Source organism: Ctenocephalides felis, unplaced genomic scaffold, assembly GCF_003426905.1.
Source record: "Ctenocephalides felis isolate EL2017-DRISC unplaced genomic scaffold, ASM342690v1 CF-g0.4_SCAFFOLD_01492, whole genome shotgun sequence".
Taxonomy (NCBI): Eukaryota; Metazoa; Arthropoda; class Insecta; order Siphonaptera; family Pulicidae; genus Ctenocephalides; species Ctenocephalides felis.
Window position 1 is genome coordinate 21,320,214 of NW_020537646.1, and position 16,380 is coordinate 21,336,593.

The 16,380-nt window shown below is 28.2% G+C and overlaps 1 protein-coding gene across 1 annotated transcript in view; it reads right to left on the minus strand.

The window, feature by feature from the left end:
- Positions 1–16,380, minus strand: part of LOC113371012 (transient receptor potential-gamma protein) — a 228,335-nt gene that overhangs the window by 157,831 nt on the left and 54,124 nt on the right. Inside the window, exons 7-10 of the mRNA XM_026611666.1 lie at positions 15,053–15,287; positions 10,480–10,632; positions 7,403–7,542; positions 4,797–4,912 (exon numbers count right to left, since the gene is read on the minus strand). Of these exons, the coding sequence (XP_026467451.1) occupies positions 4,797–4,912; positions 7,403–7,542; positions 10,480–10,632; positions 15,053–15,287 (644 nt within the window). The remainder of the gene's footprint in view (positions 1–4,796; positions 4,913–7,402; positions 7,543–10,479; positions 10,633–15,052; positions 15,288–16,380) is intronic.

A 16,380-nucleotide genomic window follows, 5' to 3' on the forward strand; every position in this document is an offset into this window, starting at 1 on the left:
AATTTACAATATTGAGTTCGATCGGAATATAAAATAAAACAAAATTGTATTAATTTTTACACTATACAGGGTAGAACTGAACTTAAAAGTCCGCGGGAAAAAACTTTTATCTGAAAAACAACTAAATTATATAATTTTTCGAAAATACTAATTTAAAGTAGAAGGCAAAAATGCACAACCAGCCATCACCTTCATTCCTAGTATATCAGAAGAAAAACGGCCTTATATCAATATTCATAACAAAAGTAATTTTTAGTTAGTAGTTTTTTTTTGGTTGTGAGGTTTTTCATTTAGTTTATGATACCTGATGTAGGTTTTCACAAGACTTATTGTGAATTTTAGGAAAATAATACAATAATAATATCTATAATTAAGAATTAGGTCAAAATTAACTCAAAAGAACATAGTTTGATAAGCGATATACTATTTTGATCTTTCTTTGTTCCAAATATATAGTTAGATATAAATTCAGCTTCGTTCAATTAATTATTAACTTCCCATAGGGCAAGTTATAGTAATTGCAAAAAAAATCGAAAATGAAATTTTTTTTATATCTTTATGTTTCAAAGGTTTCTGAACATTTTGGCATATCTTACAAAAAAATGATGTATGTGTGTGTGTGCAGATACAAATTTTCGTCAACGATTTCGGGAACAAGGATCGACCGATTTCAATAATTCAAAAAACATTTGATTCGTATTGATAAGTAGACGTGCTGATTAGTTTAATAATTCAAAAAACATTTTACTTGTATTGACAAGATAAATTTTCAGGAAGAAAGGTTTAGCGGTTATGGACTCTCAATGAAAATAAGTTAAAAAAATGTCATTTGGCAGTCAAAAATGATATTGGACTTATGCACATCAAATTATCAGATATTTTATAGAGAGTTTCATAATGTGTACACCTTTTGTGTATTTTTTTCTGGGTTCCGTACCAAGATTTTCAGATACGGTACTAGAAGTTCCATTATTTGACTAAAATTAATGCGTTCCAGATTTTAAACAGTCTGAAGTTTAAAAATAAATTGTCCAAAAAATATTATAACATTTCTAATATAGTGATTCGCATCACATTTCAGCATCGTTAACTACAGAACAAATTGAATATGTATAGAATAGATATAAAACGGATTCGCTTGAGAAGTCGTATGAATCAACGGAAAGTGAATTAGGAAGAACAAACTAGGCGCCTGCTGTTTTTCCTCCCGGTAAACATCCCTGAGGTGATTTATCCCTGAGCTCGTCAAGAGCGCCGTCCGAGGTCGCCGGGCGCGCACAACAAATTTCAATAAGGATATAACAATAGGCGAAATTATGCGAGATGTTTACACCGTCGCCACAATGGAACCGGCGACGTGGATGACATGGATAGGAAAGTTTATGTAAAAAATGAGTTTTTATTTTCCGGAAGAAAATAATGGAACATAAATAATTAGATGATTTCTGTTGGATAATATTTTCGAAACATCTGATACCTTCATAACTTATGACGATTTTGATTCAATTATTGATTGCAGAACTATTCGTTCTGTCTATAATGCTTTATATTACAACTAGATGACCCGACATACATTGTCATGTACCCATGTCTACAATTTTTTAATATAATATACTAATATTTATTGTTTACCTAAAAATAATAATTAATGTTTTTTTTAAATTACTCTTCACGCCAAAATGCATATACATTTTACAATATGAGCGATGTTAAATGTAGAACTGCTTTAAATAAAATGATGAGTCTCAATTCCAACATAACCATAACCATTACATAGCACTGGTACTTCATGTTGGATTAAATTAATTTAATTTTTATTATTTATGATATCCAAAATTACATTTTAAATTTCTCCTAATTCGTGAGGTCCGAATTGTATGTATTCATCTTTACTTTCCCATTTGTTGTTATAAAGTGAAATTTTTACGAATTTTAAAAATATTGTGGAAAGATTAGTAAAAGATGCAAAGAAATTATATATTGAAAAAAAAAACTATATTGAATATTTAATATCCGAATCTTGTGTTGGCGCTCCCTAAGCCGTGCGCTCGTATTTTTCGCAGGCATCGCGTTAAAGGTAGGGCCAGCCCTGGTTAATACTTAATTTCATATTTTAAGTGAATTAATTTGTCATATCCTGTTTATATGTGTATCATTCAACATATCATACATATACTGTACCTTATATTATTTTAATTTCTGGCACATCGCAGCGGTTTTTTTTTTGGCAATAATAATGTAGACATTTCATTTTTCTTATTCATTATACATATTCATTATACATATTCAAATATTGTCCAGGTTCATAAGTAAATTGAAATTTTTGGCAGATGATAGTTTACATTTGTTTTCAATGTAAACAATGACATGTCGTTTTTTGGCAATTTTTTTCCATTTATTTCTACAATATTGCACATACGAGTATATCCCAGTACTTTATAATCACATACATCCTAGAAAATTTCCTTAACAAACTTCAGAAAGATTTAACAAAATTTGAATAATTGTTTAGGAGGAGTATACAGTGAGTGCTTGTAGTTTAATATGAACTTTATATAATAGCAATAAAGCTCAAATTGATTTTAGTTAGAAAACGTTTATATGTGAAAAAGAAAAGTGATTTTATAGGGTTTTCCCGGTAATTATTCGATTTTGTTTCGCTGTAAGAACCATCCTTGGACTTCAACGAATATTATAAAAAAATATTTGTCCAAATTGGTCCAGGCATTGTTGAGTTATGCGCATACCAATACATTTTGCTATTCATTTTTATATATAAGATTAGAGTCGAGTAGGGTTTTAAGGTCCTTGGGTAAAAAGATCCACCAACAATATCACAAAAACAAGTGAAGTTAATAACATTTTAACACCAATATTTTAAAGTAGAAGAAAAAAGATGTATAACCAGCGACCACCTTGAATCTTACGACGTTGCTATCAAGAGATAAATGGCAATGTTTGAAAATCCTTAACAGAAGTATTTCTTTTCGTTGCTAGTTTTTTTGGTTGTGAGCACTGTGGTTTAGTTTACGCGATCTTAATATAATTTTCAAATCTACGTTATTCAAATTTATAAGATGTATTATTATTTTTAAATTAGATTTAACAGTTTTCTTATACAACGTCTATAAAAGCATGCATGTGGGTACTGTAAAAAGAACCAACTGGACCTTTACCTTGCCAAAGGTGTAAACAATAAAAAATAGTAAATTAAAAAGTAAATTACGGGTCCGATTCTGCCGCATAAGAGAAAAATCTTACGGCAAGGCCATGTTACGCTCCGACTTCTATACATTATGCTAATGAATCATAGTGAATACTGTCAAAATGTCTTGTAATTGTTGATCATTCAGGCGTTTTACACATAAACTACAACATCACACATATGTTATGAAGCTGTATATGAAACACAATGTTATCTAACATCGTTTTTTTGACATTTTGCGGCTTTTAGGTTATGTTTTTTATCAGATAACTCGAGAAATCCGCCTGACTGCGCACCAACCGCATGGCTTTTGTCAATAATGGAAAGTTTTTCATAACATGACCTTGTCATAATATTTCTCTGTTATGCGGCAGAATCGGTCCCTAAGTTAACAAAGACAATTTTACAAGAGATAAGTTAAATAAATTGTTCTTTCAACTCTGCTGACGATTATCTCTGACGGCATACCAGATTTATGTTATATACGGTATTATCTCTGTGAAAATTTTATCAATAAAATTTGTATTTTGCATTGGTTGAATAATGTAGCTATGACTTTATAAAATTCTTTTGAATTTAAAAGTAAGACATTGGACCTCTTTGCCTTCTTACTGTACCATTTTACCCCGCGTATGGGGTAAAAAGTAAAAAGTGACACATTTTCAAAAAGCAGCAAGAAACACTATTCTACAAGGATGAATCAGTTAAGAGTTTTACTGAACATAGTCAGATAGTTGTTATTTATCTTGAAGTTTTGTTTTAAAATTTAATTGCTTAAAGCCAAATTGGACCATTGTGCCCTGTCCCATCCTATTAATATTATATAAAATAAATGATATTATAATATTATATAAAATAAAGCCTAATTATTCATAAATACAATACATTAAAATTAGTCTAATATTAGATGCAAATAATTCTATTTGCTGTGACTATTTTCAACAAAACTTCTGCGCTTTAAAGTAATATGAAATGTTTTTGCATTGAATATATTTAAAGCGTCATTTAAACTTCACTGCTCTGAACTACCAAGTTCAAAGAAAAATGTTATAATTGGTTTACCGCTAAAGTAAATTGCTTGGCGTTATATTTCAAAATAAAAGAAATGCTGTAATAATATTCTTAAGTTAAACAAACACTGTTTGCATAGTTAAATAAATAAAGAAAGTTGCAATAGTTATGACTATTGTTATTATGAATAGATTTCAAATTTATGCAGGGTTGATTGGAAATTTATTTGGAATTGTAAAAATATAAACAAAATCGGATTATAGATACTCTTTATCGCTATTATGCTAATGTTATCACGTATACTATTTGTGCAAATCAAATATCTATATTCAGTTAAGATTATTATTTTAGGAGAAAATTTACGTTTAAGTGCAATTCAGCGTATTTCATAATATATACCATTTAATAACAGTACATAACATTTGAGAATCAGAATTTTTTCTACTATACAACGCCAATCAACGCCAATTCTACTATACAACGCCAAATACTTTTCAATATAAAGATATAGAAGTATAACAAAAATAGACAAAACACAAATGACATTTCTTTTGACATGTAACATATTGTTCTGTCTCACCTGAAAATATTAGCGGCAGAAAATAATCCTTCAGATATGAGCATCGGATCCCAGGCATCCCATTTTTCACGCGGACAGTCCGAAGCGCCCACATTGGCGGCCCTTTCTCTTTGTACCTAAAAAGAATGAAAAATATAGTTTGTTATTCCGATTTTGAAGATTTTGATAAAAATTAGCCCATTCTATCAAAATTAAAATTAACTATTAAAAATTAGTATTGATGTATGAGAATTAAATAAAGTGTTTTTATGAATCAGTCCCATGAATCACCAATGCAATAATAATAACTACGATTATTGATACGCGGTAGAACCTTATGTTTTATACAGATTAATGTTTATTTCATTTATGACACTTCGTTCATTAGATTATTCAAGCTAAGCAAAGAATACGAGTATGCTCTCAAGCTGAAGTAAAATAAAACAAATTGCGATCAATAATCCCATTTTCCAATATCCAGCAAGTCGTTTGTCTAAAGAATTGACGAGAAGCATTGACATTCACGCTCAAAATTACAGAGGGCGTGAAATTCCGATAAATATCGCGCATACAAATTTTATGACTCACTTTACGTCAGAGCCTAATCCTTCCCTACAAATGACTCTATCTCCGAATGGAAAGCAAAAACTTAGGCGCTCAGTTGGTTAATTGTTTTCCGACCTAATTGGATTCATCCGTAAACCCGACGACTTCAAAGTTCTTTGAAGAACCCTTTACAATTACGTAACTAGCTTTGTTTTTTGTGAATTTCTGCCCTTGTAACATGAGAAGAGCTGGAGGATGACGGGTTGGACATATAATATACAAAACTAACAATAAGATATATGGTACTGTGATTTTCAGCATGATCCAATTTTATAAAATTTTGGACAATTGTAGTCTTCATTATCAAGTAAAGTAAGTTACATGATAATGAACTGTGACTTATCATTCTTAGCTTAAATTTTTTACCATTTCAGTTTTCGAAATTTATAATTTATATATCTTAATATAAGTTACTTAATTATAAACCTTGTCTTGTAATTTTTAGTTCAAATTGTTGACCTTATACATTATCAAAGAATAAAATTTTGCTGTAAATTATCACTGGTTATAGCAACTGGTCCATTACATTAGTTTAACAAAATTCAAAATCCCTTGATAATGAACTGTGACTTTTCATTCTTAGTTTGAATTTTTGACAATATAAATTTTCGAAATTTATAATTTATATATCTTAAGTTAAGTTACTTGGCTATGAACCCTGTCTTGTCATTCTTAGTTTGAATTTTTGACCTTATACATTATCAAAATATAAAATTTTGCTGAAAATTATCATTGGTTATAGCAACTGATCCATTACATTAGCTTAACAGAACTCAAAATTCCTTGATAATACATTATGACTTTTCATTCTAAGTTTGAATTTTTGACCATATAAATTTTCAAAATTTATAATTTATATATCATAAGGTAAGTTACTTGATTATGAACTGTGCCTTGTCATTCTTAGTTCGAATTTTTGGCCGTAAATATTATCAAAATATATAATTTATCTGAAAATCTCCATTGGTTATAGCGACTGATTCATTACATTAGTTTCACAAAACTCAAAATCCCAAATTTTCTTGTAATTCCCAAAGAAGTACAAGAAAATAATAGACAACCATTACAATGAACTAACAAATTTTAAATATAGATTAAAAAGAAACAAACTAATCAATTTAACATATTAATTCCTATTTTATAAATATTTATTAATATAGTATAATTTTAACTATTTATTAAAATTATTTAATTATTAAAATCATTATGTTTAAATGAAGAAGAGAAAAGTGGGCGAACAAAGGACTCTACTGAGCACAATTCTGAGAAGAAAACTGGTTCGGGCTACTTTTGCAAAAAGAGTGCTTCCTGCACGACGTCGTCGACGGTAAAATAGAAGGAACAAAAGGAATGGGAAGAAGAAGAATGCAGACGATTGACGACTTACGCGAGAAGAGAAAATACAGGGAACTGAAAGCCGAAGCACTGAATCAAGAAGCATAGAAGCAAAAGTTCTGAAAGGAAAATATATGAAATAAAAAAAGGGGGGAGGGGAATAGTAGTAATGAGATGAAGGGTAAGGGAATTATTTATTTGTGGTGGCTCTCACACCATGGACCTGCCTTCGGGCAGACTACCATTTATTATTATTATAGTATAATTTAGTTTAGAGTTAGTAGCCTAACGTTTGTTGACTCCACCACACTGGGTATAGACACATTTCCTACCAAAGAGTTTAAAGACTTGCGATCTTCAGAAAGAAGAAGAGCGAATGACATATAATTCGAAGATAAGTATAATTTCAGAGCGAGAATTTCAGCATTCTAGATCCTCCCCCCATGAAGTAATGCCCAACGGCGTTTTCCGTGCAAACCAGAGACAAGAGCTTTTACAGACATACCCAGACAAAAGACCTAGTCTGAAATGCGTAAACGCATATCCTTCGCTATACAAAGAAAGGAAAAAACAAAAAAACACACATTGACTTTTACACACATACACTCGTAATTGACATTTACTATTTCTAAATATCAATTTTCGCCAGTTGTAACTTCAATTAAATATAAAGGTAAAATCCTTACCTGATAATACGATACAATTCGGAGGGCGACTGTCGCCACATATAGCGAGTTAGTAACGAAATCTATGACGTTCCACATGTCATTCACATATTCGTGTAATCCGACATCCCATAACTCTTTGACTTCGCTCCATATGAGTCCTGCAAAAAAGGAGAAAAAGGCGAACGTTTGAGAAAAAAGAGATATTACGGTAATATTGTGTGCGCAAATGTACACCGTAACTTAAATAACATATATATGGAAACTAGGATTATACTGGGTGGTGGGATTAATGCAGCGTAAATATAAAAAGTGGCATAAGTTGTTAGAGCTGGATAGAATAAATTTATTTCATTGCAACATAAAACTAGTTTAAGCATCTGTAACAACTATTATAATTAGATTATAAAGTTATATGACTCTACATGTTTCAGTTTATTTAGATATATGATCAAATTACAGATCGTATAGATGCCACTATTGAACATTCTAACATCATCCTTGTTTTATAGAAAATTTTCATATATGTATATATTTAATCATTACATTCTTGAAAAAACTATATGTGTAACTATATGTGTGCCACTATATATGTGCCATCATATAAACAATATCATATATTTCAAACAAGAAAATGCAAAAATAAATATTTCAATATACCAAACATATCCAAAACAAAAAATCTAAATTTATATATAGGGTGTTCCAATAATTGACGGGATGATAGTATTGACCTTAACCGTTCTGAAAAAAAAAATAGAGGAAAAACTCATCTCAGTTGTTCAAGCTTTGGTGAAATTCTGACCATTTATCGGTTATTGTGATTAATTTTTCCAAATTTTGTCCTTTTAAACCTGTATCCGTGAATAACATTTCTAGGACAGTAATAAATAATAACACAATTGTCTCAAGTTGTCAAAAATTTAGACTTTTTTTGAATTATGAATTGAAAAGGTTTTAAAGAACAGAGAGTCGATTTTGAGAGGCTCTCCCAAAAAATTTTCTTTCTTCTACATTTTTTTCTAAATATTTTAGGACGGTTAAGGTAATATTTCGACTTGAAGTTAGATTCTTGGACACTATGTAAATTTATATATATATATATATATATATATACATAAATATATATATATATATATATATATATATACATTATGTATATGCTAATATTATCAGCACAATTATAATCAATATTAATTAATTAATTAATTGATATCATCAGCATGTAAGCTTCAAATAATTTTGCCACGATCAATTCGTGGTTTGGTTAAATAATTTAAAGCTCATTTCAAACATATAGTCATTAAATATTTGCTAATCAAGTGTTACATAATCAAGCTTAAAAGTGTTCAATAGTAATTAGCACAAAATAATGAGTAATTTATATGTTCATATATCGGCTAAGCTTTTTTTGATATATTATTTCTGAAGCAAAATCTTCAGGGCAAGACGTCAAACAAAAAATTGTAGAAATTTACAGCATTTTTAATTCACTTTCCAACGTTTCGATATATGATAATATGTCAGTGGAATTTGAGATGTATCACTTCCAATTAGTTTCTAGTTCACAAATAAGCAAATTTCTAGACTTGCGGTATAGTAGGATTATTTCACATAATTAATATATCTATTTTACTGATGCGTGAAAATTAAATTTACGCTGGAGTATAATTTTTAATTATATTTTTCAAATCTAGGTTGGCTATACGCTTATTGCTTAATTTTAAATCCAATTCGAAACAGTGCTCTATAAAACGCAAAATGAGTTAATTAAAATGAAATAGACATCAGATGATAATTATAAAATGACGTTAGAGATAATATGATTCTCCAAAACTGCATAGATGCAATGTTCTACCGGATTCTATATGTACATAATAATTTACTTCCATGATAACTGTTTACAAGGTAGTTTATATTTACATTTAATTTCGGTCTTATTTACTTTAAAATATATTACTTTGTTTCGAGTGTACCGAAGTATATTTAACATTTGATTTTTTTTAACTATATTTCAAATTATATATATATATATATATATATATATATATATATATTTATATATATATAAATTTTTATTAGCTCGAAACTGCAGGAAATAAAAAAAAATGTTAGCACGGTTTTCTATATAAAATTTATAGAAAAATTTAATCAAGTTATTATCAAGTTATACTATCATTTGAATATGACCATTTCATTCAATCAAGAAATTAGTAATTCAATTGAAAAATAATGCATGAACTTGAATAAATTATACCTTCTAAATAATATAAATTATTATTTTATTTAATTAAAGATATAAATACTTAACTGAAATTATTTTTTTGATTATATTTATTTTGTTTTCCGTTAAATCAGATGGAAATTATTAAATTATTAAAAGTAATGTAGTAACTATTTATGCTATATAATACTAATGACATCATTTATCAATCTCCCTATAAATATACGTAATAAATGTGGGTAATTAAGAAATAATACAAAATGAAATTTTCGAACATTTGAGTAGCTTAAAATAATCATTACTATGCAGCAAATCAAATTTAATATTTGAGATTAAGAATATATTTGAAAATTATTTCAACTTCAGAAATTGCAGTCTTATTATTTTTCTATCACAATGTTATGCTTGTTTTTGTACATAAGTAATTATTATTAAATCATTGATATAAAGTAACTAATAAGAATCAATAATTTTATTCTTGATATATTTCAAATAAATTTTATAATTATTTAAATAATTATTTATTTTTCATATTTTATATTTTTTGCTGATGAGAGCCTGACTTCAAACATATTTTTTTAATTAAATAAAGAGGTAAATTTATTTTGCGTATATTTATATTTAAAAAAAAAATTAAATTAAAATTGGTCTTTAATCAAATAAGTTTTATGTGATGTCGTTCTAAGGGATATCATGGTGTTAGTTTCTCGACCACAACGCATGCACCTGAGACTTCACTGTTTGCATGCATGACTAATGATATGTTAATTATACAACTGCAATACTTGACATTTGCTTAATTAAATTATTCAAAATTAGGTGAATTGTATTTGAACTAGTTTGTTTGTAAACTATTTAATAAATAATATCTTACCGCTGACCCAGGCCAGAATAAACCACTCCACTATCGAAGGAGCAGCTCCGCGTTTTGTCTGTACCTCGTCGACCACAGGTTCGGGAACAGACGAGAATGAAAACCAACCACCGACCACAGACTCTATCCTTTGGGAAGCTAATATTAACATAACTGAAACAATTATGAAAATATTGTTTAGAACACAAATTTCATTGTTTTAAATTTTATAATATATAACTTCTCTTGTTTCTATGAAACGCAAAATAATTGCTATATACATTTTGATGGTAGAAACAAGAATTTAAGTAAAATAAAATTGGATGATTCAGGACAAATAATAATTCATATAATTATGATGATAATAATGTAGGGTTAATTAGTAAATTGGATTCAATTCATTCACTAAAATATGTCAAATCCTGAATCAAATTAAAATAAGTAAAAAATGGCTAACATTTGCAAGACCAGTAATGATCTAATGTATCACGAACTCATTATTATTCTCAATGCGGAATTCACAACCTTAGTTTTACAGGAAACCTCTAGTAATTGTACTTTTTTTGTACGTGTTCTTTGTGGTACGTTTTCATGCGCCTGAGTTTAACAGTACATAAAAAGAATATATCTTTATATAGAATTTTATATATGTATACACACACATACACACACACACACACATATATATATATATATATATATGTATATATATATATATATGTATATATATATATATTTATATATAGGGCGAAGCAAGGCTAAAAAGTCCGCGGGTAAAAAGATCCGCCACCAATATCTCAAAAACAAGTGATGTTAGGAATTTTTTAAAAATAATATTTGAAAGTAGAGGAAAAAATGTTTAGCCAGCCATCACCTTGATTCTTACGACGTTGCTATCAGAAGAGTCGTTCAAACGAAATAATCCATAACAAAAGTATTATCTTTCGTTGTTAGTTTTTTTGGTGGTGAGCACTGTTGTTTAGTTTACGAGATCATAATATATTTCTTAAGTAGATGTTATTTAATTGTTTTATAAGATATTGTTACTTTTAAGTTAGATTGAATAGTTTTTTATATAATCTCTAATACAATCTATAAAAGCTCACACGTGGGCGGGGTAAAAAAGGACCAACTAAACCTTTAATCTGGCAGATGTGTAAATAATAAAAAATAGTGAAAAAAGCTATTATGTTAAAAAAGCAAATTTGAAAGAGACAAATTAAATAAGAAGTTATTTCAACTCTGATAAATGTATATTCCTGACAAAAAAAACAGATCAAGTTTATATAAAGTGTAATCTCTGTGAAAAATGTGCTGTGAAATTCATATTTTGCATTGATTGAACAATGTCATTATTATTTCGTAAAATACCTTCAAAATTGAAAATAAGATATTGGACTTGTTTGCGCCTTGGTCGTACCATTTTACTCCGCAATTTTATGATGAAAAGACCAGATGACACATTTTTGAAAATATTAGAATACAAAATTGTGTTTTTTATTATTATTTTCATTATTATTGTTTTTCTGTGCAATTTCTTACATATTATTTATTTAGTTTTAATTTTTATAGAAATTGATTGCCACTGAATGAAGGCTAAGATGCTAGCCGAAACTTATGGATTTTAAATAAATTTTTGAAAACTCTCATGCTATTTTTATTGATGTAACGCCCGACTTTTTAACTCAAATTAAATATATATATATATATATATATATATATATATATATATATATATATATTCCTTTCGGTTTGTGGCATGTTTTTGAACAGCAAATCACTTTAGTGTTACATATGACGCAGACAGAATTGCAAGCAGCTTATGCACAAGTTCTTATATCAGCTGCATTTGTGCTACGACAAAAACATTTAAATGATACTGAAATTTCCAGCTTCTTATGATCACTGCATTTGATGTCTTTCGTTGATCTGTTTTTTGTCATTGCACATTTGGTGTGATTTATCAGCAAATCAATAAATAGAAACGTCGTTTTTTTATAGAACTATTTTGGATGTCGTATCGACATTGCGAATACTTTTTAAAATGACTATGATAGGTAAATGAGATATAATCATTGAGTCGTAGAATGGTCGCAGAAATAAAAAAAAATTCAATATATTTAAATATATTGAATATATTGACTTAATTTTATAGTAAAAAAGACTGTAAATACTACAATAGACTTTTAAAGTAAAAATATTGTGAATAATACTGTAGACGTCATAACTATAATAAATACTGTTTAAATGTCATTTTATTTTGTTGATAAAAACTTTCATAAATTTATAGTTTATTCATTACAAATATATCTGTTACGATTTTTGTTTCTCTTATTATTTAGTTAACAGAAATCTATTTAACTCAACAACAAAGAGTCAAAAATTCTCAATTAGAATATATTTCATTTAAAGGAATTCTTTTGGTAAAAAAGATCACAAAGATCCTCTTTCATGAAATTGAATAATAAAATGCGAACGTAAGGTTTATGTAGCCACAGATATTGATTCCACTAATGGAATCCATCCGATATTATAATCCTTCCGACTATCCATTTTAAAGTCTGTTATTCTAAGTCTCAACATAAACAGAAACTGTGTAAATATACCATATTCCTGCATAGCTGTATTGGTTTAGTTATAAATTTTCTTTGTCTTCAGAGCCAAAACCACATCGACTGTGAAAAGTTTCACAAACGGGATAAAATTTCATTCATTCGCGTAATTACATTTTTTGATCTGAGGTATTAGTCTCATTATACTGTTACTCATGTAACTACTTCGTTAAAGAGTTTAAAAGCGATGGCACTTTAATGATATAAAATGAGGTCTGCATGGAGTTAGACAAACTTTCGAAATTAATGATATGTTTTAATATGCTTCGAACAAGAGGTATTTTAGAGTTTCAAAATTGAGTAAACTCTAAAAAACAATGAAATAATGAAGACTAATTACAAAAATATATAGAAAAGTAGAAAGTTATATATCACATTTTTAAAATAATATATAATAAATATATTTTAAAAATAACAAAACGGTTTATTGTTATTGATTAATCTTTTGTGCTAATCAATTTTGCACAAAATACTTTTAACCTCGGTAAATTTTTTAAGTACACGCAATAAGGAAAATTGAAATAAGTGAAAACAAGTATACACTATTATCGACAGCTAAAATTATTTATCATTTTATTTTATTAAACCTCCTTTTTCAAAAGAAATAACATTTAATTCTCCATTGATCTTTCATTTATTTCTACATTTTGGGAATATGGAATCCCTTCTTCAAGAGTGAGGAATAGGTGTATATATTAAACAACCAGTTATCAAAAGTTTTATCTATTATAAATTCTAGTATTTTTTATTTAATATTTTATGATTTATTAAATTTTATTAAATTTTAATATTTCAAAGTTTCTTATAAAAAACACATCCCATATCTCCGAAATATAGGGATAATTACAAATTAAAAATTAAATAAATATTTTTTTGGAAAAAGGGGGTTTTTAGTGTAGAAACATGTAATCATAATATTTAGGGTAAAGTGATGAATAGGGTAAAATGATGAAATAATTTTAACTATATATAAGTCCGTGGGTAAAAAGATCCACGACCACTAATGTCAAAACTTGATCAACAAGTGAAGTACATATAATTTCTGAACAATACTATTTTTAATTAGAAGGCAAAGGATATATAACCAACCATCATATTAATCCATACAATGCTATCAGAAGATAAATGGCCATGTATCAATATTCATAACAAAAGTTTGTTTTTTGGTAGTTTGAACTCGTTCATTTATTTATCATACCTAATATAATTTTTAAGTAAACGTTATTTGATTGTTAAATAAGATGTATTGTTAATTTTAAGTTAGATTCAACAGTTTTTTATGTAACCTCTATAGAAGCTGACACGTGGGTGTGGTAAAAAGACCAACTAAACCTTCACATTGGTAAAGGTGTAAAAAATAAAAAAATAGATAAAAGACTAATTTATGTGAAAAAATGTTATTTTGTAAGAGATAAATTAGAAAAATAGTATTCTAAATCTGCTGATGAATATTTCTGACAAAATACCACATCAAGGTTATTTATAGGGTTATCTTTGTAAAAAATGCACCCATGAAATTAATAAGAATCAGTTTAAAGAAATGTGAAAAACGGCAAAAACCACATTTCTACAATGATAAATCTGCCATCCGAGTGAATAAGTAGTTAAGACGAATTTTGGCAAAAATGTTTTAAATCGTGGTATTAACTATTTCTCTGAAAATAGTTAATAAATTGAAAAACTATTAGTTAGGAACAAAAGTTCAAACCATTAATTTAATAAATACGCGTTATTACACGAGCTTTGAAACCAAGCTTTGCAAAATAGTGAAAATTAATTGACATAACCGCTTATTCACTGGGCTGACAGAAATAATCTGAGAGTTTTGGACGTATTCAGATCATTATTTGTTTGATATTTATTATTTGTTGTGATATAATTGGTTTGGTTTTCACAGCATAATTGCTCAAAGTCAGACTGGACCTTTGTGCCCTGCCCTACCCTATGTGTGTATACTTAATGGATTTAAATTAATTACTCACATAGAAACGTGAAATACGACGCCGAATTACAGATGAATTTGATGAACGGTTTCCTCATGGTCTGCCCGAACGCTGTGTGAGGTGCCAGAATGTATCCGCAGCTGAACAGCGGGAACATGATCCCTATTCGGACGATTTCCAGGGCCTGCAGAGCCATGTTCTTGCGCCGAAAGCCCGGCAGACCTTCGTACCAAATAGATGCCAATAGTTGCTGAACGTTCGGATGCGCCACGAACTGGAACGCACAAGAAAAAACAATGAAAACTTTTGATTAACGATTCAATTTTGACGTCTGATGATAGATGGGACAACAAGAAATGTTGTGGTTTGTGATATATTGATATTTAGTAATATTTCATGTTATATTATGTTGAATTGGTTAGATCTTATAATCGATTGACGTTTTATGAATGGGAAGCCATATTTTAACGAAAACTACTTGAATAATAAAAATTCAAAGAAGTTTTTGAAATGTAGAGTGCTATACGATAAATAAAACATTTTAACTTTGTTAAAAATCATTGACACACACTCACACACACACACACACACACACACATATATATTCTTCTGGAAAATAAATCTCCAAAATGCAGTACAGTCAAATTAAAAAAAATCATAGTGTGTTTAGAAGTATTATTGTGCTCAGTGGGCAAAATTTTAAATTGTCTAGAATTTTAGTGTTGTTGTAATCTCTTTAATAAATTCTTTAATTAAATTACAATCTAGTCTAGACAATTAATTTGATAGACGAGATTTCTAAGTCGTTCGATGTCATAAGGAGTTTTTGTTCTAGTGAAAATAGTGTTAATTAGTATTATATAATCTAATAATTTATTTATTATAATTTTTCAATTAATTTATTACAATTTTCCCTTTCCAAAGATATATCTATCTGGAGTATCAAATGTGACAAAATCAAAAATATTTTTTGAATTAAAACAGACCGTTATAACTTTGTTAAAAAAATTCACAACCAATTGAATTATTTCGCACTTTTGCCAGTAAAGTGGCACTAGTCGCAGAAATGAAAGTTTGCCGTAGTACAAAAATATTAGTTAATTAAATATTTTTGTATTGTGTTTTGAGTTTAAAATTTTCAATTTATACTTCATAGCATACAGTTCCCCAAAATTAGTTCTTATTTGGATTTGTGTCACTTTTCTTCTGTATTTTGATTCAATTTAATGTAAATTCAAAAAATTATCTTATATTATCTTCCATGTTTAAAGATTAATCTAATTTGAATAAAATGCAAAATCTAAATTTTTTTGAATTGTATCACTTTTTTGCAAGAGTGTTATATAATTGGTATTTCTAACAAAATG